The sequence below is a fragment of the Echiichthys vipera genome (assembly GCF_963691815.1).
Source record: "Echiichthys vipera genome assembly, chromosome: 13".
Classification (NCBI taxonomy): domain Eukaryota; kingdom Metazoa; phylum Chordata; class Actinopteri; order Perciformes; family Trachinidae; genus Echiichthys; species Echiichthys vipera.
The window spans coordinates 7,985,238-8,011,464 of record NC_139838.1 but is presented as its reverse complement, the minus strand read 5'-3'; the positions used below and the strand labels follow the sequence as shown (position 1 = coordinate 8,011,464).

Here is a 26,227-nt window from a genome sequence, read left to right as displayed (position 1 = left end):
ACTTTTCTGTCCCTGACAGTGTGTAAGGTTTATAGAGAAGATCCTGATGATGTACTGAATCCAGAAATATTACAGATATAACTAGAGTTTTATCTGAATTATTACATTAAGAATGAAACTCGAGTCAATATGGAATTGATTTTCCCAATTTCCAGCTGCATTCATATGACTTTGCAACTGTCAGCACAATATGCAAAAGGGGTAAATAAAACTCCCTATAAATCAACTGCTTTGTGTTATTTGTGTAATGCATTCATTAAGATGTCAAAGGTACATGTAGAGCATGTTTCTGTAACCTGACTATAATAAATACATTAGACATGGTCACAGGGTAGGCTATCAATCTACAAATGCTGCATCAAAACAAATATGGCTGTCAGAGAGCAATTACCCAGATAATATGTGATGATGGGGACACAGCTGATCATTTACACAGCTGACATTTGGAATAACGGGTGAGATGAGCAGCACCTCAAGCACCGAGCCTGTGTCTATTAACCTTTCAGAGGGAGTACAGTATGTATGCAAGCAGAGGCAGAGAGAGAAAGCATTTACAGCAAAAACATACTGTGCTGTAAAGTGCTTCAGTGCTGGCTGGATCTTTTCCAAACTCAAAGTCTGACTCATATCGAAACATATCACAACATACACATGCATTGTATTAGAATGGGCAAGAGTGAACAATGGCAGTGTTGTGGCTTTGATGATCTGGAGCATGAACATGTCGAATGCCTACTTGGAGGCTTCAGCAGAACTGGTGGTAACAGGGGTACCTAGGAGCTACCGTATGTCTTCCTCGATGCAGCTTGGATGTTACAGCAGCATGATGATCTGTAGCCTGAGCATATAACATCATGTTGTAATCCTCAGTGGACCCTCATACAGTTTGCTTTGAAACAGCGATGTAACATAACATGGGGATGTTCACAATGTATCCTGACCCACTGCACAAAGAGTAGCCACAGTTTGATTGTAGAGTATCGCTGTATGTACAGTATACTGTAGGATTCCCCCAGGATACACACAGTACACTAAATTTTCTGTCATATATTTTCCACTTACTAATACCATTATGTGATACTGTCTATGGTATGATGTATGGATTGCTGTGAAATGTTCTACAGATGTTTAAGGTCCTGGGCGGCACGGTGGTGTGGTAGCACTGTCGCCTCACAGCAAGAGGGTTGCTGGTTCGAATCAGGGCTGGGGCCCTTCTGTGTGGAGTTTGCATGTTCTCTGCGTGGGTTTTCTCCAGGTTCTCCGGCTTCCTCCTCCGGTGTAAATGGTTGTTTGTCTCTGTCTCTATGTGCCCTGTGATAGAGTGGCGTCCTGTGCAGGGTGTACCCCTTCTTAAGCCCGATGTCAGCTGGGATCGTCTCCAGCCCCCCTCCGACCCCGATAGGGACAAGCGGTTGAAGATGGATGGATGGATGGATATTTAAGGTCCCTAGAAGATCAATTCTAATACAATTTGTTAGGGGTTAGAGATGCTCTATTTTCTCCTATCTCTACTTTTCTTTTTGGGTTGATTTTTTCAATGAGGGGTGGTTGAGGGTGCGGTTATGCTGTGTGTGATAAAGACATCAACAAGCTCTGAGTGCAGCACGTATTGTAAGTAGCACTGTTGGCACGCCACCCTGGCATGCTAGCCTTTGAAGACACTATTCAGACCACACTCAAGCTTCACACTGTTCCAGCTCATGAAGACCTACACCGACATTTTAGGGGATCAATCCACTAGCAACCAATAAGCTTTGGGGCTTGTCGGGGACACACGCTTACCACTAATCCAACGACCTGCTACCTGGGTAGGCTAACCCACCTCAGGTACTCTCTGGTCACAGAAAACAGTCCACCTGTGTTTATTCCTTTCATCGTTTTCACCCTTTTTAGCTCACTCCAGGTTAGGACTAGTGCTAGAGCCTTAGCTATGAATGCCCTAAGCAAACTACTCCCTAAGACTTTGGTGATCCATGGACTTTTCATCTACACCATCATCAGGTCAAAAATTCATGATTTGATAAGCATGATGTCATGTTGATGATAGCATTTACCTCAAAGCATCACTGTGCCTACAGCCTCAAAGAGCCGCTAGCATGTTTTTGTTGTATACTGTTACATACAGATGAACGAAACAACCCTGATCAACTTACAGTAAGGTTTGACAACCATTGTGGATAAAAGGTCTACGGGCCTCACGATACCAATTCAACCTGAGCAAAGTATGAATGCAGCTATATTGGGAACAAGGAGACAAAAATGGTGCACAATAAAATAGCCCCACCCACCCAACCATCCATCCATCCATGGATGTTTTTTTTTTTACCACTGCCATGTGTTTAGCACTTACCGGAACGCAACACAATTCTTCCTGGCAAAAGAAAATGAACAGTTCATTTCCTGCATTAGTTTAATACTTATCTAAAGCTATTTGAAATTAAATGCCTCCAAAGTGTTGTTTGGAGACATGGTGGATCCCAAGGTTTTAAGTGTTTTGCTATGTATTTGTGATGAAAACTACTTATTTGGTATAAAAGTAACTTCTCAGTCAAAATGCATGGAGTAAAACGCAAAAAGAATGAGCAGGTGGTTTCAGAGCCAGGGAGTCTTGACAGAAGAACCTTAGACCAAAGTTCAGAGAAATAACAAAAATAGTGCTGCCTTTGGAGTACAGCTGAGAGAAATGTCTTGAAGGTGATTTGTACAATTTTAAGTCCTAAACTACACTTGGGTCGATCTATTCTTGAAGTAAGATGCTGTCGCTTCTGGCTGGCTGTAATATTTGTATTATTAATGAATTATTATCTGGATGTACTACGCCTGCTAAGAAAGCTTTACGGGGAGTTACAATAATAGCTACCTGTGAAGTGGATATCTGCACTGGTAAAGGGAGGTGCCTGCACTGTATGTGGCAAAGCCTTTCCCAATGAGTGCATCACTATAACACCATCAACAAAACAGGAATCATTTTGGATGGAACTCATAAATTACAAATTAAAGTGACTGTTACTTTGCTTAGGGCCAAGTGAGTGTTTTGGAGTTAACACGCACAGTAATCAAAGCTCTTATTTCTCAAGTTCTATCATTTTGTAAATAGAAATCAAACCTGAAGCAGAATGTACATTGTGCTATTCCAAGCATGTGAGACACCTTAGTCACTATCTACACAGAAATGCATCCCTTGAGCAAGTATGTACTGTACCTATAACTTCCTTTAAGTTATATAATAAAGGCTGCACATTTCCTAAATGTTTCTTTGCATTTATCCCGTAAGCCCAGAAAAATCACAGTGAACTGTTTCACCGTCTACTGAGCAGCCACAGGATTGATTTGTCTGTTGATGATGTACTTGCTAAAGCCAGTCTTAGCTTCAAGAGAAACATGAATTAATTTACAAATTGCACTTGTAAAATGTTCTAAATCGAATATAATGATAACAGGCTGTTTCGGGCTGATTTTTGCTTCAATAAAAGGAGTGTCATTTTCCTCATCACTGCCTACATGCTGCCAAATCACTTGTAGATAAAACAATGTGCATAATGATGGGGGTGTTCACGCCTTCATAACAAGGAAAAAAATATAATGGCATCTTCAGTAGCTCAGAGATTGGATTCATTGTTAATTGCACACCATGCTCACCAACAATCTGACAGGCAGTTCTTAAATATCCAAATATGGTAGATTGGCAACTGCAAACTTATGAGTTATGGGCTGATTCAAGGCATTCTGTGCAGAATGTTTAGAAGCTCTTTTGAATAGAAGAAACTTTTCCAGGAACCCAGGAACCTTTAATGGAACTGCTGAACTTTATCTGCATTTTAACTTCAGTAACCTGGATGAAGTTATGGTTTGTTGGACATACACCGGAGAATAATTCTCTAATTCTGATCTGGTTTGGGTGATCTGATGAGTGGAAAGCTCTGGGGTCCCCAGGGACGGCCAGTAGACAATAACCTAATATTTTCAAGTTCTCAAATTCCCAAATACTGTATGTAGGATATTACTACAGACATTCCTGGTAATCTTGCTTTGCAACATTTGCTGTTTAAGCCATTTGTTTACTACATGTTTATTTGCATATCGAGTGGAGAAGTGAGATTGGATCACAAGTGGTCACCCGTGGAGATGCATTCTAATGCCAGGTGTGAACCAGCATACTTAGAGCTGTCCACTTGTGATCAGATCAGCTAAGACACATGTTAATGCCAGATCGGAGGGGCCATATTGCACAACATTCAATCCGATTTCAAGCAAGAACTGGATGTCACTAACTGAATAATATATTGTCGTATACATATGGAGAAATTTGCCTTTGGCCTCACAGGTGGTCAAATTAAAGTTACTGATTTGAGCATACTTCATCTGCTGATGAGAACAGTGGATAAAAAGTTGGATTGTTTTATCAAAAATGATGTCTTCGAATGGTTACGTTTGCCTAATCTTTCAGTTTTTGAAATGTAGTGGAATTGCAGCAAAAGCCAGAAGAAATTCCTCTAAAATGCTCTTAAGAGGAAAGTCTCATGCCATTGCATTTTATAGCATCATTGATATAATGTAGTACATCCCCAGTTTGGTCCGAGAAACTCTTTCCTGAGACTATATGGTCAAAAACCTTGAAAAATACTTTAATTTAGAACTGAAAGTGGTGTGACACTTAAGGCACTTCCTCAGCATTGGGAGTGACAACAGAAAACATACATGGATGTCTCAGTTGGCGAGGGTACCTACCCTGTGACCCAATAGTTCCAACTGGTTGTCAAAAAACTGAATATACATTTTACATTCACCCATGGGTGAGACAGAAAGAAAAGTAAAAAAGATGGTCTTAGGTCTCTGTGGACAACCCTTACTACAAATACTATCCAAACAAGGCAAGTGCATTGATGGTGAACATGCATATTAGATGCCAGATGAACATAGTATATAAAGGGATGGATGCAAAGAGTTGTCCCTGAAGAATAGCAGACTGCAGATAGCAGGCAGCTGACAAAGCTGTCAAAGATTATCTCAGTCGGACCACAAAGCTTGCCCGCAGACTAGGTCCTATGGGAGAATGTTTGATGCGAGTATGTGGCACAATTGCACTTCCACACATACACACAGCGAGACATAACTTCACAGTGTCAGGGCGACATATACTTCGCCATACGCTTTCCCATCTGTCAGTACAGACGAACAAGTTCCCTACTCGCCAGAGGGCATCCAGATGTAGGATCCAGATGTTATGTATCACTAATCTAACTGTCAACAAACAACAAAATTAAACAAACAGTGCAGAATTATTCTGTTTGACCACTTATTGGAGATTACGGCATGTTCATTGGTTCAGTAGAGACTAAGGACACTTAATTATGAATGTAAACCTTTACAATCTGTATCTATTGTCTTTCTAGCAATGCTCAGCACATGCTGCTGTCTATGATATAACTCTACTGTACATGTAGCCACTGGAAGGATATGATGCTCCAACAGATGCCCAGCTTGCTGTTGATCTGGCAGCCCTGGGCATGCTGTCGCTCCTCCTCCAGCTGTTTGGGGTTAGTGAAGCGAGCTGTCTCCTGGTCCGGCTGTGGCAGACTCTCAAAGTCAAACTTGTCAACCTGGATGGCCATCCTGTAACAAGCAATGGGAAAAGCACTTACAGATATACATGTCTTCTTATATAATTTCTCACTGGCGAAAAAGAAAATACCACGGCAGCTTTTTGGATATGCAAAACGTTACATAACTTTTCTTCTACAATTACATTACCTGACCGAAAAGATATTAATGATTACATTCATTTGTTTTAATAGTAAATAAGTATTGTGTTCATTGAATGTCGCACTGTCATTATTTGCTTGGATTGTTAATATTTTCATCTTATTTATCTTTCAAAGACAAGGCCTTATTTACAGCTATCGAGCAAACAGTTAATTCACTTCATTTGTAGGACACAGTTTTGCATAAATAAATATGTGGAAATGAGATTAATTGGATTATATTCACAGGAATTATAAAGAATGTTACCTGTGTCCCTTATGAATTAAGAGGTCCATCTAGAATGTGGGGGGACTATTCTGACAATGACTAATACATTTAAATGAACGACATCTCAGACTATAGACTCAAAATCAGGCATTTTAATCAACTAATTGTCAATATATCAAATTCACGTCTCATATTTGTATTTGTGAAATGTTTACCTTCCTTATTAACTGTCATTTAATTACAATGTCTACCATGAATTTCGCTCTGTATTTCCGATAGACAACCAATGTAAATAGTTGTGATCAATTATAAAACAAGTGGGTGGCATCAGCCATACACAAAATAAAGATAATAATGGATGTGGATGACATTAGCCACATCAATAACACTTCAAGCCCACTTACAACAGAAAATGGTACTACTAGACTTGGCAAGCTAATGGCTAACACACTAGCAAGCACAAAAACATGCTAGCTAGAACTAGCAACAATTCTGCATGTCATTTGCAGATTTACTTTGCTATGGTTGCACGGATTTCATTGTAACCAATTGATTTTACCCATGATTGATTTCATTTTAAATGCTGTTGTGACCAGGCCTTAACGGAAGCTAACATGAAGCAGTACACTTAAGTGCCCTGGGTTGAGCATTTGAGAAAACATGACTGGAAAGAAAGTTTATACATTTTTACTTTAATTCAACTAATTTAAAAACAGCAATAAAAAAAATAAAAAAAAATCTCTCAGTGTAGTGCTCACCTCAAGACCCTGTACAGCATTATTTGTTCCTAAAATATGTCTACACATTTGACAACTGACTATGCATTTACATATTTCTACTATACTAGATCACAGTGGTCTATGCACATCATCATCTACATTTACTTCTGAGGAAAACCGTAGCTTTCATTTCTGACTAATGACAACCAATGTAGACAGCTTTGTGCGGTTTGGCAAGTGTTAAATTATTCATCTAGTCTGAACAAACACCCTCAGGTCCAATCCCCCCCCCCACCCCATATTGCGGGGATGTTATTTATTAACAAGAGCCAAGAGAGTGTTCTTTGCCTGAGGTTATGTCAAGTTTCACATCCAGAATTGAAGTCTTGTTGTACAAAGCTGAGACAAAATGACCCCAAAGCCAATCTCTCAATACCCACACAGCATTCAGACCCTTTGCTCAGATATGTTAATAACAATTGAATCTGTTTTGTTTTTTGTTTTTTTCATTTTCCTTCAGTTCATAGAAAGTGCAGATATCCTCAGGAATAAGGAGAGGTGGATTGGTGGAAGAGGAATATGTGATGAGGTGGACAGCCCCCAATGTTCTCTGCATGAAATAAGGTCGGATGCAACAACAATCCTAAAACTGCTTTGCCCAGTAAAATAATATATAATAATATATTATTACTGTGTTGGCAAAAAGTTGCCAATATTCACTATAATTTTTGCTCTGTTTTGGTCGGCACCAACTTCTGAGGTAAATACCTGGCTTCCAAGCTGCTACATACTTTTTTCACCGGTAATCTCTAATTTTGTGTGTCCATATTGCTGAAAGCAGCTGTCTGGAGAGGCTTACAAGTCTATGAGAGACTGGAAACCATTTCAGTTATTACTCCATTGGATGGGTGTCACCAGTGGTTATCAACCTCAAATATACGAATTAGAAGAGGCCTGCTACACCTATTATAAGCGTCTAAAGGCCATTATCATCTATTGACACGGTAACGGTCACCATTAGTCTAGCCAGGACCCCTTGGTGTCACAGTCCCGTTTTGAAGCTTACCAATAGATAACATCCTTGGACGTACACCTTGGAAGTACAGTAGGGCCATACCGCCTCATATCTACGGTACTGATAAAAAGTGCCCATTAAATCAGCTGTTAACATTTGAAGCAAGTGCACTGAACCAAACCAGTAAAGTTAAAGGCTGAGAAAACAACTAATTAATACAAATGTGCAGAGTTATTACATTAATTGTGAATCTGGTCTTTTCCAGTATCCAGTTTCCTAGCTTATTCATTGAATGTTTTACTGTCTTGTTAAAAGCATGTATCCCCCAAAACAGGAAAAAATCTTCATTTAAATCTCTGCTAACCAAATGTATATGAAGAGAGTTGCTTGTAGTGACAAACCCACAGAGAATTTTTCAACCAACTCTGCAGCTACAGAGCTTTTTACCATTCTTTCAATGCCGTTTACACGTGCTCCCAATAACCCCAATTTCCAGCAGCAGCAACAGCACCCATTGTGAGCACAAAAAAAGAAACTCTGATAAGAACAATGCATGCTACTTGCCTAGTGTCAAACATCAGACAAACAAAGTTAAAAGAAAGTCGCACAAAAGCTACAGTAAAAGCCCACATATTTTTCTAAGGGGCTGGCAGAGACTAAAAAAGAGCCAGAGGAAATGGGATTATTGGACTTGCATCTATCAGCTGGCCAGAAACACAATCTTAATGCTGATGATGTTTCACCTCTGATTGATGTGGTAATATGTGAATGCTTGCTGAAATGTACAATATGATAGCTTTATAATACCGTAACATATGTCAATAGTGGAATATTCTGCAGTAAGTATTACACGATCTTATCCCTATAACTCACCAAGCTCGAAGATACATATTGAACTTTTGCACAGTGAAGCATGGGCAAAATACAGCAGCACTTCACAGGAGAGAAGAAACCACGGCCTCTCACTGGTGTTTCGATGAGTGATAGGCTTAACTTCCAAGTGTTTAACTTGGAGACCGACAACATCAGAGTTTGCTTCAAACAGCAAACGGAACAAAATAAAATTGTGGTCCGTTTTTCTGTGTCCTCAGCACTACCTTCATTCCCTACTTAGAGAAATGACAGAATGTGTCTTTGAGGTGGGCAGTTAACTGCAAATAACCTGGACATCCCTCTCCACAGGAGGCTACCTTGCAGTAAGAGGTTCCTACAAAGGTAGACTCTCACTGTGTGTTGCCTCCTGTTTTTGAGCCAGACCAATGCTAATGATTACTCAGTGAACATATTCAAGAGGTGTGGCCATGTGTGCTTTGCAATTTTCTCTATGCTTGATAGATTAAAGACGGGGTGGATCCATGTATTGATCTCTAGGTTCATCTCTGGATTCCAGTTCAGAGGCCAAGACGGCTCCCGGAGGAGTCATTCTCTGGTGCACTGATAGGAAGATGAGCAGAGCACAGTCAGAGTGACTGAACAGAGAATTGTTTTCTCTCTACCGCTGTCAACAATGAGCAATAAAAGCATGTATAATAAGGAAAATAGAAGAAAAGTATATATCTAGTGCATAATTATGAGTTATTTGAGGGATTAAGAGCGTACTCACACTGTCCCCCCTCCCTCTCCCCCCAGCGCCCCAGCCCTGTTTGTACTCACACTGCCAGGGCCGGCCAATGCTTCCTGCTGTCCATACGCCATCACGCCGTAACACGTCACACGCATTGATCACGTGTGTGTGGCTTTGTTTACAAATCTTTCCATAGACCTCTGAGTTTTTGTGCTTCTTGTCGACTGTTTTTGAATATTTTCATCCGACCAAATCTGCAGTAAACACTCCACCTCCGCATCACACCAACGTGAACCTTTCACCACCATTGTTGTTGTTGTTAAATGTCCGTGCATGGTCCGTCCTTCTATTTACATGTCCGAACAGGCGGACATAACGCTACTGCCGTAGGGCTCGTGCTCGTGCCCGTACACGTGCGCACGCTCGTGCTTGTACATGTGCAAACGGCTCCGCTAAAGCCCACCTCTTTCAAGCAGGCCGTGGACGGCCCGCTGGCCGCAGTTGTGCGCGGAGCGGGTGCACTCACACTGCTTAAAGGTACTAGACTTTAGCTGAAAAACCGGTTTTGGCCGCGGCCAAAAGGACAGTGTGAGTAGGCTATAGGTCTGATTGTAACATACCTTTGTATCTAATGTATCAGTTTGGTCATTATGCTATCTTGCATTTCACAGTTACAAGTAGGGATATCAGGATACCAGAATTTATCAGTCGATATCAAAACCAGTGAAATTCCGCAATTTTTGATACACAATTTGATACCCTGGTAAAAAAAAAAAAATACAATATTCCTTTTTTATTGTACTGCTTTGTTAAATATAGCACTCTATAGCCTATCATTTTCTGAACATGTTATGTACAACAGACTGTTGCTATGGACCAGAACCCGACCGATATGGAATTTTTGAGAAGGCTGCTTTTCTTAACTAATAAATTTATTAAAGAATATTCAAGATTACTATATATTATATAAACAATGTATTACATTGTTGACCAATTATAGAATATGAATAAATAAAATAGATAACTAAATGAAGATCAGCACTGTATGTTCAGTATCAGTAGATTGCTAACTGTTTAATGACACCATTTCTAAATTACCCAAAGCACTGTTTTCTACGTTATATGTACGGTGCATATCGGACCACATATAGGACATATAGCAATAATTCTGTGATTGGCCAATTTCTGGCTCTACTACAGATGCAGTTCTGATCAGGAAGACCACATTCATCAGTTCTGGTAAACTTAATGTAAAATGTGTCTCAGAGGCTCAACTGATTTTCAGAATGTAGAGCATAGCTTTAAGTCTGTTTTTCTCTGTCATTTTTACCCATAGAACCAGGCTAGTTAAAGTTATTGATGTTATGCTGAGGTCCGCATGAACAGGGGCCAACCTTAGCTAGTGTAGGCTATGGTGGCTAAGATTAGGTGCTATGTGAATACCAATGGCAGAAAGATACACTTACTTGCAGTTCAGGAGTTCCAAAGCCAGAGCTTTATTGCGGTCAAGCTGTCAAGAGTGTGTACACCGATAGGTGGCCGACTAATGTCTAAGCTGGTAAGTGTATACACTGCCCCTTTCTCAGGTCTCGGGTACCTGTACTACCGTAGAAAAATGAGTACTGTCACGTTTCGGCAATTTTGGCATCAACTTGCTACCTTGATTCCAAATGTATCTGTTTGCGTGACATCCCTAGTAACCAGCACAAGTTATAAGTTCACAAAATATGTGATCTGCTGTGTTGCCTGTCTTACATACTATATTGCATATCATTAATGAAATTACTTATGAGTCCAGAGACAAACATACATAAAAGTGATGTGGAGGAGAACATGCAATGCAATTATCATTACACAGCGTGAGTTATAAGTTCACAAAATATGTGATCTGCTGTGTTGCCTGTCTTACATACTATATTGCATATCATTAATGAAATTACTTATGAGTCCAGAGACAAACATACATAAAAGTGATGTGGAGGAGAACATGCAATGCAATTATCATTACACAACCTTTACAACGAAGCAGATCACAAATCAAATAACAATTAAGGCTTCAAAACAAAGATGACAGGAAAGCTCTTGTCCTTGCTGCACCACAAATACACCTGCCTTTGAAGATTACTGGCACTGGGCCTTTGTCACTGTCTGAAGTCCCATCTTCAAATGGGCGCTGCTTTTCTTTCAGTCTTCTTCAAAAGCGCACATTACACATTAAGTCTAAAAATAACACGCTGTAACAATGGGTCCAAAATGGGAACACAGTGTCTGGTGAGGCCTGTGACTGGTTTTCTTTGGACAGGTAATTACTAAGAGCCAGACCGCCACATTCCAATTAACACTTCAAATGAGGTGCACTTTATAAAGGAATGTTGTCTAAAGACTAAAAGCACACATTGCAGTGAAAAATTAATGTCACGTTTCCTGTAAATGTGATTCACTGTCAACCCGACTTCACATCAAACTGTCTCATTTATAAAATCCTTAATTGGTGGGATTTGATTTGTAAGTTTGAGTAATGTTAACTTGTGATAGTTTTGGAGACTTAAATCAGTTTTAATGGGAAATCATGTATTTGCTAATGAAGAGGGGCTAGAATGAAACTATCTTTGAACTGCTAACAAGAGGCTTATTGTGTTGTTTTGTATTTAACTAAATTGACGAAGACATTTATGAAGTTTATAAGAGGCCAAAACTGCTGAAAGATGCTCATTTGAGCCCCCAAACTTTTTGGGTGAAGTATTAGTTTTAAAATGCAAAGAAAGAGTGATGAACGTCCATTACAATTTTTAGTTTGATCAACAGTTCAACGGCTCAGTCGCAAAAGATGTCAAATTCGTCCTAATATAAAACAATGAAATCAACGATTAATCAATTAGTTATAATAATGTTGATTAATTTCCACGTGATTCATTTGGTTAATGAACTAATTTCAGCACAAGCCTTATATCTATCCCCAGCATTTTGTTCATTGCAATTTGGATAAGTAATTTAAAAAAAGCATGAGACCGAAGAGCCCCCGATAATTGTTACCATTTTAAATGCTGTATTGGCATTCAACACAAAAAGAGCAAAAGCAGTACCACTTTCAAGGTAAGCAACCTGACAGCAAACACCATTTAAAAAACAAGTTTACCACTTTCTACAGCAATGAAACCTGATTTAAAAACAGCAAAAACATTTCAAAAGGTGAATAAAAGCTCTTAATGGACAAGCAGTGCAAATATTGAAAATGCTGCTGAAGTGTAAGCAAGTCCAAATAACAGTAGTTGTAAGTGTAACAAAGACCACATTAACCCTCAAGCACCCCTGTAAGTGCTTTCTACTCAGGCAGTAGAGCATTACCAGGCCAAGCTCTCCCACCATCTTCTTTTTCCATTGATTTGATTGTGGAGTCTTTTGAGGATTAAGCCATATCTGGAGACTAATCTAGTCTATTACAAGGCTTTTAATAACAACTTGTGTGCTGAGATGGGGCCACCGTGGAACGTCCATTTTACGTCCCTGAGCCCCCCCGCCCCACACTGATAACAGTCTGCTTGGCGTTTATTTCCCTGGCCAGGAAAGGCGGCAAGGGTAGATGGGAGATTGGATGGACTGATTTTACCCACATTTCTATCTGTCCAAAAGGGTGAGTTGTGAATCAGTTAGTGTTCAGATAAATCCCACAAAGAAATGCATTAATGAGAGCCAAATCTGTAGAAATAAGCAATGTTATTCGTGTCCACGCATACAGATAGAGACATCTTTTTTTCCTTCTCAGCATGTCAGTCTGTGGGGGCTCTGTAGTCATTTTTGTCAGTGCAATGTTTTTTATTTTTCTAATCTGAAACGATTTGGTATTTTGATGACACACAATGGGCTTGACTCAGAGTCGTGGCAAAGCAGAGGTGTGAAACAGAGATTTGTATCCATGTATACATATAAATATGTGTGTGTATATATATAGCTGTGAATTTTTATAGCTAATTAAAACCAAATGTACAAGAAAAACAAGCACTTAACCAACCATCAGTGTTGTAAAAACTACCTTACAGAAACCATCTTTGGGTTATATTTAAGGTGGTCTTTGAGTTTTTAGTTTGGTCCATGTCCCATCCACTAACATAGAATGGGCGGGACTTATGACCTATACTGCAGCCAGTCACCAGGGGGCCATGTAGATGTTTTGGTTTCACATTTGGGGAACCCTTCATTTTTATAGCCTCATGAGACCATCCTGATCACTTGAGCGCCATTGTATTTTACTCGCAGATCTGGTAACATGCCAAGCCAACGTCCAATCAGCGTTGGTTCACAATGACTAGTGACTGTTCAGTGTAAACAACATGGCGGCTTCCGTGGATGAGATGAGCACAGCTATTGAGCAAGCTGCTCTCTAACACCTTTTTCTCTTGGATCCTTCTGTTGTAATATGGACCTTGCACCTGAAATTGGGCCTTTTTTCTGTAAATTTCCGTTACACAAACGGCAAATATCCTTTACCCACATGTTGTTTACTTTCTGAGCTTTGCCTCAATGCTCTGTTAGTATCTCATAGGCTTCGTTTATCTGATTGGTTGATTTGGCCCGTATGTTGGTGATAGACAGATAGTTTATCAGCAACCAGTATTTTCGCCTTTTCACAAAAGATCTCCAAACGAAAGTTCCCAGATGGACATGCTGAGCAAATTTGAATCACGCAAATCAATCCATCTTGCGGAGTCATGTTACCATCTTTATGGCATGTAGTGTAAAGTGTTTTGGGTGGGTGAAAGACTAGAATGGTGTAATATAAATGCAAGTTCATTTACCATCAGTGTTTTTCGCTGCAGTGTTAGCTACTGCTAAAGATATAGCTATAGCTTAAACATACAGACATTGACACCGTTAAGCAGTCTATTTGGTCTTTCGAAAGGCAAGGAAGGGAACACTCTTGGTCTCACTACACGTAGGTACAAGTAGTTTGGCATCTAAGAATGTGTACAAATATGTGTCAAAAGCTCCTCTTGTGTCAGATGCAAATGTGCTAAATATCTTCTGATGGTGCAAAATAAAACACACACTTTAGTAACACTGCTGGAAAAAATCCCAGAGGACACACTGCACTTTTGTTCCTTTTTTTGTTGTTTTTTTGCAATTCTGAGAAATATGTTGGCAAACCTCTTAGTTGACACATCGATTTGTTACTGCTATTGTACTGATAAAAGATAGTGGAGGGTAAATTCATGGTTCTTTTTATCATGGCTCATAACAGATATTCTGTTTTTTAAAATAAAAAGTCATCGCAGTGATATAAATTTAAAAATCGGATGCATTAAGATACATCAATAATGGTTTTATTATAACATCAGAATGGAATTGTGAAGTGTCTTGAGATTCCCAACCCTAACGAATAGATGTGCGTGGAGGAACAGCAGGAGGAAAGCCAGTACAGCGGACACCTGTTTGGCTTTTTGTTTGGTCACATTTTATGAAGACAAATGTTGGTTCAATGCCTTACGTGCAATTTAGTGATGACCACACATACAGCACTGCTGTATTCATCACTTAACAAACTCAAACTTAGATTAGAACCAAGGATGTTTATGTTATAATATAACTGAACCAACCAACGGAAATGATTAAATATTTGCATTAAAGATGTATTCCGTAAGATTTTCATCTACTGTAGTTAATTACATGTTAAGTTACTTTACATCACAGAGTGAGTTAAAACACCGGTGATTGATCATGTGACCCCAAATGAAAGCACTTGTTGCCTTTTTAACCAAATATTCCAATATATGTGTCTGTGCGACATTCGCGGGCTAGATGTGACAGCGGTTGGTCTACCGGCCCAGATTGTCACCAATGCCTATGCTGCGTTCACTTGTAATTGGAAATCGGAAAAAATAACTTCTGAGTCAGGCTTGTGGTAAGGGCAGAAGTGTAATAGGAACATGTGTGGAAGTAGAGAGGTAAATGTGTTTCAATACATTTTACAAAAGAGAAGAAAAAAAAATTAAAAGAAAAATGTCAACATACATAGTGACCCTGAACATAACAAGATGGAGGGCTTTGAAAGAACAGGCTCGCCTGCAGTTACATCTTACCGGCAAAGAGGCCGCTAGAAACAACATCTCAAATCTTACGGATTACAGCTTTAATTTGAGCACTTATCTTATTTGAGCAGTGCGATTTTGCAACCCTTGGAAGACGTATCAAACAAACAAGTACTGTAAAAACTCAAAACAAAACTAATGGGTAGGGGAGATGTTTTGTGCAAAGGACTGCAGTTAAGTATTTATGTATTCGTAAGCATAGCTGAGGTGACTGAGGTCTACAGCTGTTTTATGTTGTTTTTCTGCTAAAATAACATCTAAAAGCAAACCAGGCATGTACCACTGAATATCATCCTATCTACCGTGTGACTTCTGACACTATATTGCTAATTACCACCATCCTGCAATAAGCTGTGGCACTGAAGCCTTTTTTAATGGCAGTAATAACAGCAGCTTAGGATGAGCCGGTCACAGTGAAATGACCCCTTCCTAATTAAATGCTGTGTTGCCCCAGTACAAAAGTACATAATAATCACATTAAAGCACATGGGGCCGCTTTCATCTGACCACTGGAAAGCCATGAATGATGTCAACCTGGAGGTCTGTAAACTCAACCAAGAATGCAAAATAACAGATGCTGCTGTGTGCAGATGTCTGCTTTCAGTCGACTACTGTTGCTGTAGTATTGCAGCTACCACCGTATTGCTGGTGTTAACGTATTTAACTCATTTGTTTTAGTTCTTTTGCTGTTTTACTACTACGTGTGACTGTGAGCACGCTGTGAAAAATGTACGGCGACTTGCGTGTTTGAATCAAACGGCAAATCCTGTGCAACAAGCATTTTATCAGAGCCTTTTTGCATCTTTTTTTAACAGTCAGAGATTGTGTTATGTCACAAGGGAGAGGCTGAGAGGGAAGAACGTACTGAGTGTGAGTGTGTATTTTCAGAGAGGGTTATTTTTACCTCACGTGCAAGAGCTTAAGGGCGGAGATCCATAGAGGCTTGTGCAGAGGCAGGCGAGAGCAACAGTCTATTTTTAGACTGCGGCTGACTCTGTGTAACCCTTTGTATGCAGCGGCTGCAGAGGCAGCGCTGCTCCAACCATCCATGTCTCGCTCAATATGATGAGCCGCAGCGAAAAAACGAATCCTTACTGCCAATTACTGTATGCGGATAGGTAAAAAAGAATGCTTCTGTGCAGACAATGTTCTAATGCGCTGGCTGTCATTAAAAATTGAGGCTTTGTAGACTATTACTGGGTTTGACAGAATGAGCTATTTATGTCTCAGCCACTGAAACCCTGAAGCTCTATTTGGGGGCATTTTGCCGTTATTAGACAGCACAGTAGTTAGAGGCAGGGCATGAGGAGATAGAAGGAAATGACATGCAACAAAAGTCCCCAGCTGTATTTTAATCAGGGACAATGCAGCTTGTCAATAATAATTCATTGCTACTGTACATGTGTTACTTGAAGTGAAGTTGATAACACAGGATAGTACAAGGCTTAACCCTTACGAAGCCGATAAAGTTACAGGTGACTGCAAATGGAAATGGCTGAATCAGATGAATCTGATATCCGTCGTATGAATATATGGAATCAGTGGATATGAAACGCATTTCCAGAAAACTACACAATTTAAAAAAAGACAACTTTGTCAAACGACTAATAAGAGGTCGAAGGCAGTTGGATTGAGTGATTCCAGCAATACAGTAGTGAACAAAAGACACGTGAGATGGGAAAAAAAGAGCCATTTTAGAGAGACATTCTAGCACCTTAATTAACCCATCTCCAGACAGCCAGCAGAGCCAAAATGCCCCCTAAGGAACGCATCATTTCAAGAAAATGTGAGAGGGGGGAAAAGAAAAAACCCTGCAGATGCCGAGAAAAGAAATGACAGCGTTGTAAAGCTGAATCCCAGGGAGAGGTTGAGCAACTGCAGATGTACATCTCAGCCCAAAGCTCTCGTCTTTGAAAAAAAACACTGCTCCTGTGCCCTATCCTCAGCAGATACAAGTGTGTTTTCATTAGACATGATAAAGTTCCTATAATGAGCATGTGCACTATTCCAACAGAGTGAAAAACAGGCCGATTTGATTTGAGGGTGGATGATAATACTCACACTGGGCTGGGACTGTTGTAAATGGGACATATGACTGCGGAGGTGATGATATGGGGAGGCATTATGTGCTCTGCTGCCATAAAAAGTAGCATTAGAAGGGGAAAGGTGGTCACCATGGAAACAAGCTTTGTTTGAAAAGCTCATGCAATGAGGCGTGCCTGCCCTTGTGTGCACCGATCCGGCGGAGCCAAAAGCCATGGCGAATGGAGAGGAAACTAAAAATGAGAAACTGCTGCAGTGAAGGCTAACTCTCTGCTCAACTACAGGACGTATTACTGAGCTGGCTTTGCAGTGATAATGGTGCACGGCAGTGGGAACTAGTTCGACCCTAGGGGGTGATACTGTGATGAGATGTAAACCCACAATGGCCAGTTTAGATCCCCTAGGAGACACAGCTGTGGTGTTGTGGTGGTGGTGTGGTGTGAGGCAGAGTGGGGATTGGGATCGAACCATTGAATTTGTTTATTATAGTGAAAAATATTGAGCTTTCAAAAATGATGCTGAGCTCAAAAACAGCCTCTTACTGCTATAACAACTTACCTACTGCTGAGAACAGCTTTGACTTATAATGTGCTAGTCTTAGACTGTATAAAACATTGGTGTAGTCTCCTTGACGTCACTCAATGTGTGCGTCTCCAGCTGTCAACATCTTGGCAGTGCCTGACTTGAGAACTTTAAGCCTTAGTATAATTTAAATGGGTGAGTTATGTTGAAATTCACCTCCTGTACAGTTGTCATAAACCGGGAAATTACCTACAGAGACCAGAACCCTTTTTGTACCAGACATATTTATTTCTGTGGGGATTGACTCGCTCTTGGGGCAAGCCTCAAGTGGACATTCAATGAAGTGCTGCTTTTTGTACTTTTCAGCCCCATAAGTTGCTACTTTGCGTAAGTTTAGGATTTAAGGGATGGTTCACCCAAATTATAATAAAATAAAACGTTTCCAGTCCAAATCCATGCAGGTTTATCCATGTTCGGCTCCACCCCGATTAAATGGAGGTAATAGGAATTAAAGATATTTTCCCTTCCCCATACTGATTCTGAAACTTACGCATCAGACGAGTATTGATCCTATAACAGTGCAATAACACACACACACACACACACACAAACACACACAGACCTATCGTTCTGTTGGGCCTAGGTCAGAATAAACCCCTTGTAAAACATGAATACATTCATATTTAGATTGAATGCCATAGAGCTTTCTTTTATTATCTAGTCTGAAAGTCAATTCACACAAAGAACATAAATGAAGTAGAGTAAAAAGTAGTAGTATGTAGATTTCTTTCAGAGCTAAATTACATAGTACCAGATAAGTTCAGACTTTACCAGCATGTTAGGCAGTATCTGAGGGATTTCCAATAATGGTATCGCTATCACAACTCTAACTTGAATTGTATGTTTACTGCTCACAGCAACATTTCTTTCCAGAAACAACATCCCAGCTACTGTGGATAATGTCCTAAAATTACTATGGAACTCTGGTACAGACACTATAGGATTTTGCATGAAGCATGAAGTTAATTCTTGACTTTGCAAACACTAGTTTGTCCAAAAAAAAATAAACAGGATCATACGATTGCTCACCGACAAACTCCATCTGCTGAAGAACTCTCTAAGTGACTGTTGGAGGCTCCAAAAACAGCTGGGAGCTAGTAAATAAAAAAATAACTCATGAGTTATTTTTATTTATTTATTTTTTCAGAAAAATGGTTTGCAGCCCTAGAGTTTCCTGTCATTCAAGAATAGTAAAGATTTATAAAAAAAAATTAAAAGTGAGTCGCAAAGCAGAGCAACTTGGACAAATAGCCGAAAGGACTACAGAGTTCAGAAAACAATGGAGCTTCCCTGTGGATCTCATAAAAGATAAATCTCCTGAAGAAGCTGAGAGGGATCATATCACAAGGAAGTGACCGAGGATGTTCTCCCACTGGTTATATCTATACACCTGACAGCTAGAGACAAGTGCCTCAGGGGCTCTGCTCTACGATGCAGATAATTAGACACTGCTCAAACACCATTCAACAAAAGAATCACCCACTAAAGGACTTGACTGACTTGCAGTCAAACACATGAAATTATGAGCCCGAAGAACGTGTCTTAGTGAATGACTTTACAGCCTGACATTTCGGACGATATTTCTTATTTTTGATTCACATTAATATCATACACTATAATTTGCTCGGTCTCATCCTAATTTGCTCATTAGATCAGATTCGGTCACAGAAAGGTCAGGGCTGTCTGATGGTACAACGGCTCACCCTTTTTCCTTTTCCTCAAGTGAAAGAATAGAAAGTAAGTGAGAGGAGCTGTGCTAATTTACATGCTGTTTATGCAGAGCAGCGACCATTAGAGCCTGATCAAATCAATGTGGTTAAAAAAAAAAACAGCCACAGAGGAATAATTGTAGGGTGAATTAGTCATTTTTTGCAGACTCGAAATGAGAATGACCATGGTGACGCATTCTGATGAATGATTGTTCAATTTACACTACCAGCTATTAGAATTTCTGGGGTCAGAATTTCATCCGAGATATCTAACAGGAGACTTTTGTACTTCAACACATCATGGTGATGTAATACTGTAGGAATGTCACCGATTTATCCGCTAGGCATGAATCACTGTTAAAAAGTAGTAACAGGTGTCATTTGGTGGTGCCTCTGTTCGGTTTAAATGGTGTGCGCTTACAGCTTTTGAGGGAATATACGAGTGCACCTCTTCTGGCGCTCTCTGTGGATGAAAAATAATTGCTCCTTGCTGTGCTCGCTGTGAATGTCCTGAGAGCTAGCCAGTATATCCCCTGACTGAGAAACCAATAGGTACATGTAGGTGACTCCTTGAACATTACCTAATACTGTGAATATCCCAGTGTTTATTGTCAACAGAGCTAACAGCTGCTCAAACAGCACAGGCTGGGGAGCTGCGCATCTGACAGCAGAGAGGACCGCTGCAGTTACAGCGCTTATGTTAGGACAAGCAGTTCTTTACAACAATATTCAAAGCAAGTAACATGCTGTTAATATTGTTTATTATAAAATACAGCAGAAAAAAAGGTCTAGGGAATATTACGTTGCAGCTGAGCAGCTAATTAGCTATCTAACATTAGCCTGCAAGACAAGGTGCAGCTTTCATGTTTGTTCAAAAATGTTCATGTTTGTAAGTTCGATGAGAAGGACACTTTAGCAGGAAAACTAATGTGGTTGCTCAAGGTCTATGGCTCTTGTGATCTGTATAGGGCTGGGTACTAGATACCTTTAAGTTATCGACCAAAATAATCCCGTACCCACTAAGTAGTATTAGAACTTCTCCAGTTAAACATAAATACATACATTCAATCTTTTTTGTACCCAGATCTAGAATAAAATTCCAACCCTTCTATGATTTAATGTGACGTGTCATTGGCCCACTACCACAGCAGCTACAACCCATACACTCTGTCGGTGTATTTAATTTGGGAGTTCAGCGCTGTGTGACTGCACGCAGTATCTGATAAAAACAAATGCAAAAAATTCGGAATAATTATTTCAAATTAAGTATTTTAAGGTACTGGTATTGGTACTAGAACCATACGCATTTATCTAATACCCAGTTGTGAAGCAGGCTGTTGTCCAGCTGTTAGTCTACAACTGTGCACCGCTTTATGCAAAGGCTGTATGCAAACAAGTTCTCACCTACGTAGGAGGAGAAAAGCAACAAATCAATGCAAAAAAGGGGCTGCCATTATGAAAACAAAAATAATATAAAATACAAATATCTCCCTTTTAGATTCAGAAGTTTTTTTCCAAAGGAGAATACGGGACAAGTTGCGTTGTATTATTAATATGTATTTTTGTCAGATTATAATTTAAATATCTTTAAATAATTCCTTGGCCAAACGCTCAACGTACTTGGACAATGTGCTCTTTGTGTTGGGACATTGATTGTTGACGTGTCAAAAAACTGATTAAGGAAACTGCTTTGAATTTTCTTTTACAAAGGCTGAAATCTTTAATGTGAGCCTGTGAAATACCCCACTTTGACCATTGCTGAATCAAAACTCATGCTGTAATGATGTAGATGTAAGGATAATCTTGAAGACCTCACCAAAAAAGAAAAGACGTAAACATTTTCTTCTACTTTTCCTCTACTCTCTTTTCTGTTAAAAGCAAATATGGAAGAAAAAAAATGTAAGTTTGGATTTCTAAACATCAAAGTGAACATTCACATGCTGAGTGTTTCACTTTTTTTTCATCCATTAAAGAACACCATCAAGGGGATAAAGACCTTGTAAAAGACGTGTCTGTGAATGACATGAGAAGATGAAAGCAGCACTCTGACGCTCACTCTGTTCGCCCCTCTAGATGTGTAGCCTTCACTGGGAGAGTATACACACCCCACAAACCAATAAAATCATTGGTTTTCACTAGCAACACTCAGTAAAGGAATAAAACAATGACCACCTGTTACTATCTAAGGGCCTCTTCACACCTGAACCAAGGTTTGAGTTTTTCTTAAAGTGTATACATTTGATCCAGCACTGATGTAAGGCCGCTTTCACACCTGACCTCTTTGGTCCACTTCAAATAAATCCTGGTTCATTTCCACAGATAGTCAAGTTGATTCTAGGTGGTGTGAAAGCTCAACTGAACTCTGGTTAGGACCAAACAAGCGAACTCTGGTCCGCCTGAAAACATGGGCCCCGGTCCGCTTGCAAATTAATCCTGGTGTACTTCATTGAGGTGTGAAAGCAAATCGGACTAAATATATGAAGTGAACCAAAAAGGGCTCAGCAGGCAACATGTGGGATTTCTGCACTTTTCTTCTAATAAACATAAACCATACCAAGCTTCTTCACGGCACTATCTCTCATAAGTTTACATACAAGAACAGAGGCCAGGTTCCTACAAAGGCACATTACAAAAAGAAAGAAAGTAAAGAGAGCCGTCACTCCTGGTGGAGAGCAGAGGTGTGTGTGCTCTTCTTCATGTCCAGCACTGTACTCTAAACAATACATTTAATATAAAATAATGATAAATGTAACCTTTATGTCACCTTTTTAACTAACAAGCATGTTACTAGGTTACCCTAGGCACACTCTACATGTTTGGTCCAGCTGAAAAAAAAAGTGCACAACTTCACCCCTGAATCACCACACAACCACTCAACTGTATGAGTTAAAGCGACCTAAGTTCACTAAAGGACTATGAATGATATACCTACGTCCGGTTGTCATCACCTACGTGAGCTCTTCTGATACTCGCAAGTGGTTTATAGACAGACTCTACTGTCCTCTCATATCCTCTCTCTCATCCTCTTTGAAAATATTACTTTTATCCAACTAGGCTAACCCCCTTCACTTTACCCAGCAGTTGAGAAGCAAGACAAGAGAACTTTACTTGGGTCTTGAGGCGCTGCAGCGTTAATTCATGAACACACTGACACCTCCACTATCCATTTATTACCACTTAAACACTTTGATGCTAATTTCTTCTCTGCTCTGAACACCAACACTTGTCTGCACTCAGCACATCCACTGCCACTCTCTCTCTCTTGACTACACATTAACTATGCAGTGAGCTACTCCGTAAAGGAGTTTCACTACTTTTAGAACATGACACTAGAAACAAACTGGATCATGGCTAATTTGATCTAAGAGCGTGCTCACACTATCCTTTTGGCCGCGGCCAAAACCGTTTTTTCAGCTAAAGCCTAGTACCTTTAAGTAGTGTGAGCGCACCCGCTCCGCGCTCAACTGGGGCCAGCGGACCGTCCACGGCCCGCTTGAAATAGGTGGGCTTTAGCGGAGCCGTTTGCACATGTACGAGCACGCGCACGTGTACGAGCGCGAGCCCTACGGCAGTAGCGTTATGTCCGCCTGTTCGGACATGTAAATAGAAGGACGGACCATGCGCGGACATTTAACAACAACAACAATGGTGGTGAAAGGTTCACGTTGTGTTTACTGCAGATTTGGTCGGATGAAAATATTCAAAAACAGTCGACAAGACGCACAAAAACTCCGAGGTCTATGGAAAGATTTGTAAACAAAGCCACACACACGCGATCAATGCGTGTGACGTGTTACGGCGTGATGGCGTATGGACAGCAAGAAGCATTGGCCGGCCCTGGCAGTGTGAGTACAAACGGGGCTGGGGCGCGGGGGGGAGAGGGAGGGGGGACAAGTACCCTAAAGTCCGGGTCGTGGTCCGGGAGGACAGTGTGATCACGCCCTTAGTCTGATAGTCCTCTTTTCGTTAGACCAAAGTTCAGCTGTTTGGTTTCAGTTTCCCAAGTGTAATCTTTTTTTGTTCAGAACTGAAAAAGTTCGAAACTGAAAAGTCAGACAGTCCAGACCAAATGAGATGGGTGTGCTAGGCCCCAAAACTACTTAAATGTGGTTGTACCAGATGACAGAAACAGCATCCTGTTGCTGTCCACATCCTCCCCTCATGTGGACATAAGTCTAGAAACTATTATATCTACTGTACAAGCTGCTACTGTATATGCGGTAAATGGTAAATCGACTTATATAGCGCCTTTCTAGTCTTCTGACTACTCAAGGCGCTTTCACACTACTTGTCACATTCACCCATTCACACAGACGGCAATGGACATCTACATACCATCTAATCTAACCATTAACATCACATTTACACACCAATTTGGGAGCAATTCAGGGTTCAGTGTCTTGCCCAAGGACACTTCGACATGGGGATTGAACCGCTGATCTCTTGAATGGAGGACGACCCACTCTTTCACTGAGCCACAGCCGCGCACTTATTTCTTCATGCATGTCTCTACATGCATGAAGGCATTTCTATTTCTATAACCATGAAAATGGTCAATGGAAACAATTAAAAATTATTTGTTGTAGTAGTAAAATATGTGGGTGATTGACAGGGTCATTTTGGCGACTGTCGAATTGCAGCCTTAGCTTCACCAGGCCTGGATGAGGATCCAGAAAACATCTTGCGCCTGACACCTCATTCATCATTGAACAGGAAAGAAATATGAAATGACAGGACCATCTGATGTCGAGAGAGGATGAGTTGAAGAGACAAGCACAATATGGTTCAGCAGACGGAGATCTATGAGTCTGGGTCCCTGATTCTCTCTGTATGCAAAATCCTACCCCACTCTGAATAATCTGTGTGCGCTCCGTGTGGGTCAAAGGAAATGATCAGCATGTAGCCAAAGACTGAGCTGGGGATGAGTGAGGCTGCATCCACTAGTCTCTGCCTCATAGGGGTATCCACAGAAATACAGTTTGCTGTGAATTGAATCAATATGCTGGATCTGAGCTAATCTTCTGATAATTAATCTATATGTCTGTCAGGCCGCGAGAAAAATCTTGACAGGATGGAAGTGCTGATGGAGTCAAAGCCAACGGCTGTGTCTACAGGGAATGTCAGCCAAAGGGGGGAAAAGACATGTAAGTCTATATATACATCTGAAATTGTTACCAGACTTGACATTTTTTGCCTCAGAGGCACATCGTGTCATATTGTATCAGTTTCTAGACAAGTAGGGGTTTTTAAATAAATTATACAACTGGTGTATTATGAATTCTGACCTCCACAAGTTCTTATATACAACACTGACTTTATGGTGATATCAATGAGTGATGGGTAAAGTGAATCTCGGCAATTTGGGAAATTATATTACAGTGACAGATAACCTGATTTATGAGAGCTGAAAGTACATTAAAACTATGACTAATGACAAAAAATAGTTAATACTTTAATCTAAGAACTGATTTATATGAGTTCTGCTTGATTTTATTGAACCCTTCACCCATTTTTAGTTGTATTCTCTTCTGTGCAGTGTGTTTGGACAGGGTTGGAAGGATTAGATCCTTTACTCAAAGTAGTGGTGGGATTAAAAAAATAATCTAATTAATTAGAGGCTTTGTAATTAATTCATCGGGATTAATCGCATATCAATATTTGACACAAGAAGCAACATTTTCATTGGAGATATTTTGCAAGTATTCCACAGGCAGAGCAGTGGGTGGTAAACAACCAGCATGGGATCTTGAGATCAAAATCATTTTCAAGACACTCCTGTAAATGTTAAAATGGAAGCACTTTGTGCTTTTCTTTGGTAGACATTCATTTGTTCTCTAGTGTGATTAGTTAATTTAATGAAACAATTCTTTTTTAATAATGAAAAATTTCACATCGCGAAAAAAAAGATTTGAATGCTTTGTATAATTTTGTGAATCCAGCACCAGCAATCATTAAGCAGTGCCTCCACAGTGGGTATGAAACCACCTGTACTAAATGAACATCTGACATGTACGGTTTGTACAGAAATTACAAAAATTCCATCATGTTTGAGGAAACACAATGGTGAATGGGCCGAGGCCCACTGATTAAAGTATTATGAACTGGGTGTCTGTGGTGACAAAATCATAAAAGGCAGCACAGTCAGCGACATCTTTTCAATGTGGTATGTCCACCAGAGAAGTTAGGCGGAGCTCAGCCAACAGACTTGCTCTTCAACTCACTTCAGTGGTGCACTGTTGTTTTTCCAGTTTCTGCTTGCGTTGTGAGTAAACCCCTACTATGGCCAAAGAAAAGAGTGATGACTGCAAACGATAAAATAAAAAACTGAAAGTGAGATTAAAAAACTCACCCGCAATTACGTATTCAATTCTGAAGAGGTGTGACTAGAAACTAGCAAATTTAAGAAAAATCCACTTGAAATGAATTAAACATCTATATTTACATTTTAATTGATGAGAAAATACTAGTTGGTTCCTTTAAATTCCTGCATGATATTTTACAACGCGTTTTATTTCTCATGAACAGTGTATCCTTTAAAAAAT

At 40.1% G+C, this 26,227-nt stretch overlaps 1 protein-coding gene across 4 annotated transcripts in view; it reads right to left on the bottom strand.

Annotated features, from left to right (window-relative positions):
- trappc9 (trafficking protein particle complex subunit 9) overlaps nt 1–26,227 on the bottom strand; it is a 245,413-nt gene that overhangs the window by 83,163 nt on the left and 136,023 nt on the right. For all 4 annotated transcript variants that reach the window (XM_083925898.1, XM_083925900.1, XM_083925899.1 and 1 more), the window contains one exon: nt 5,461–5,613. In XM_083925898.1, coding sequence (XP_083782024.1) covers nt 5,461–5,613 — 153 coding nt within the window. The remainder of the gene's footprint in view (nt 1–5,460; nt 5,614–26,227) is intronic.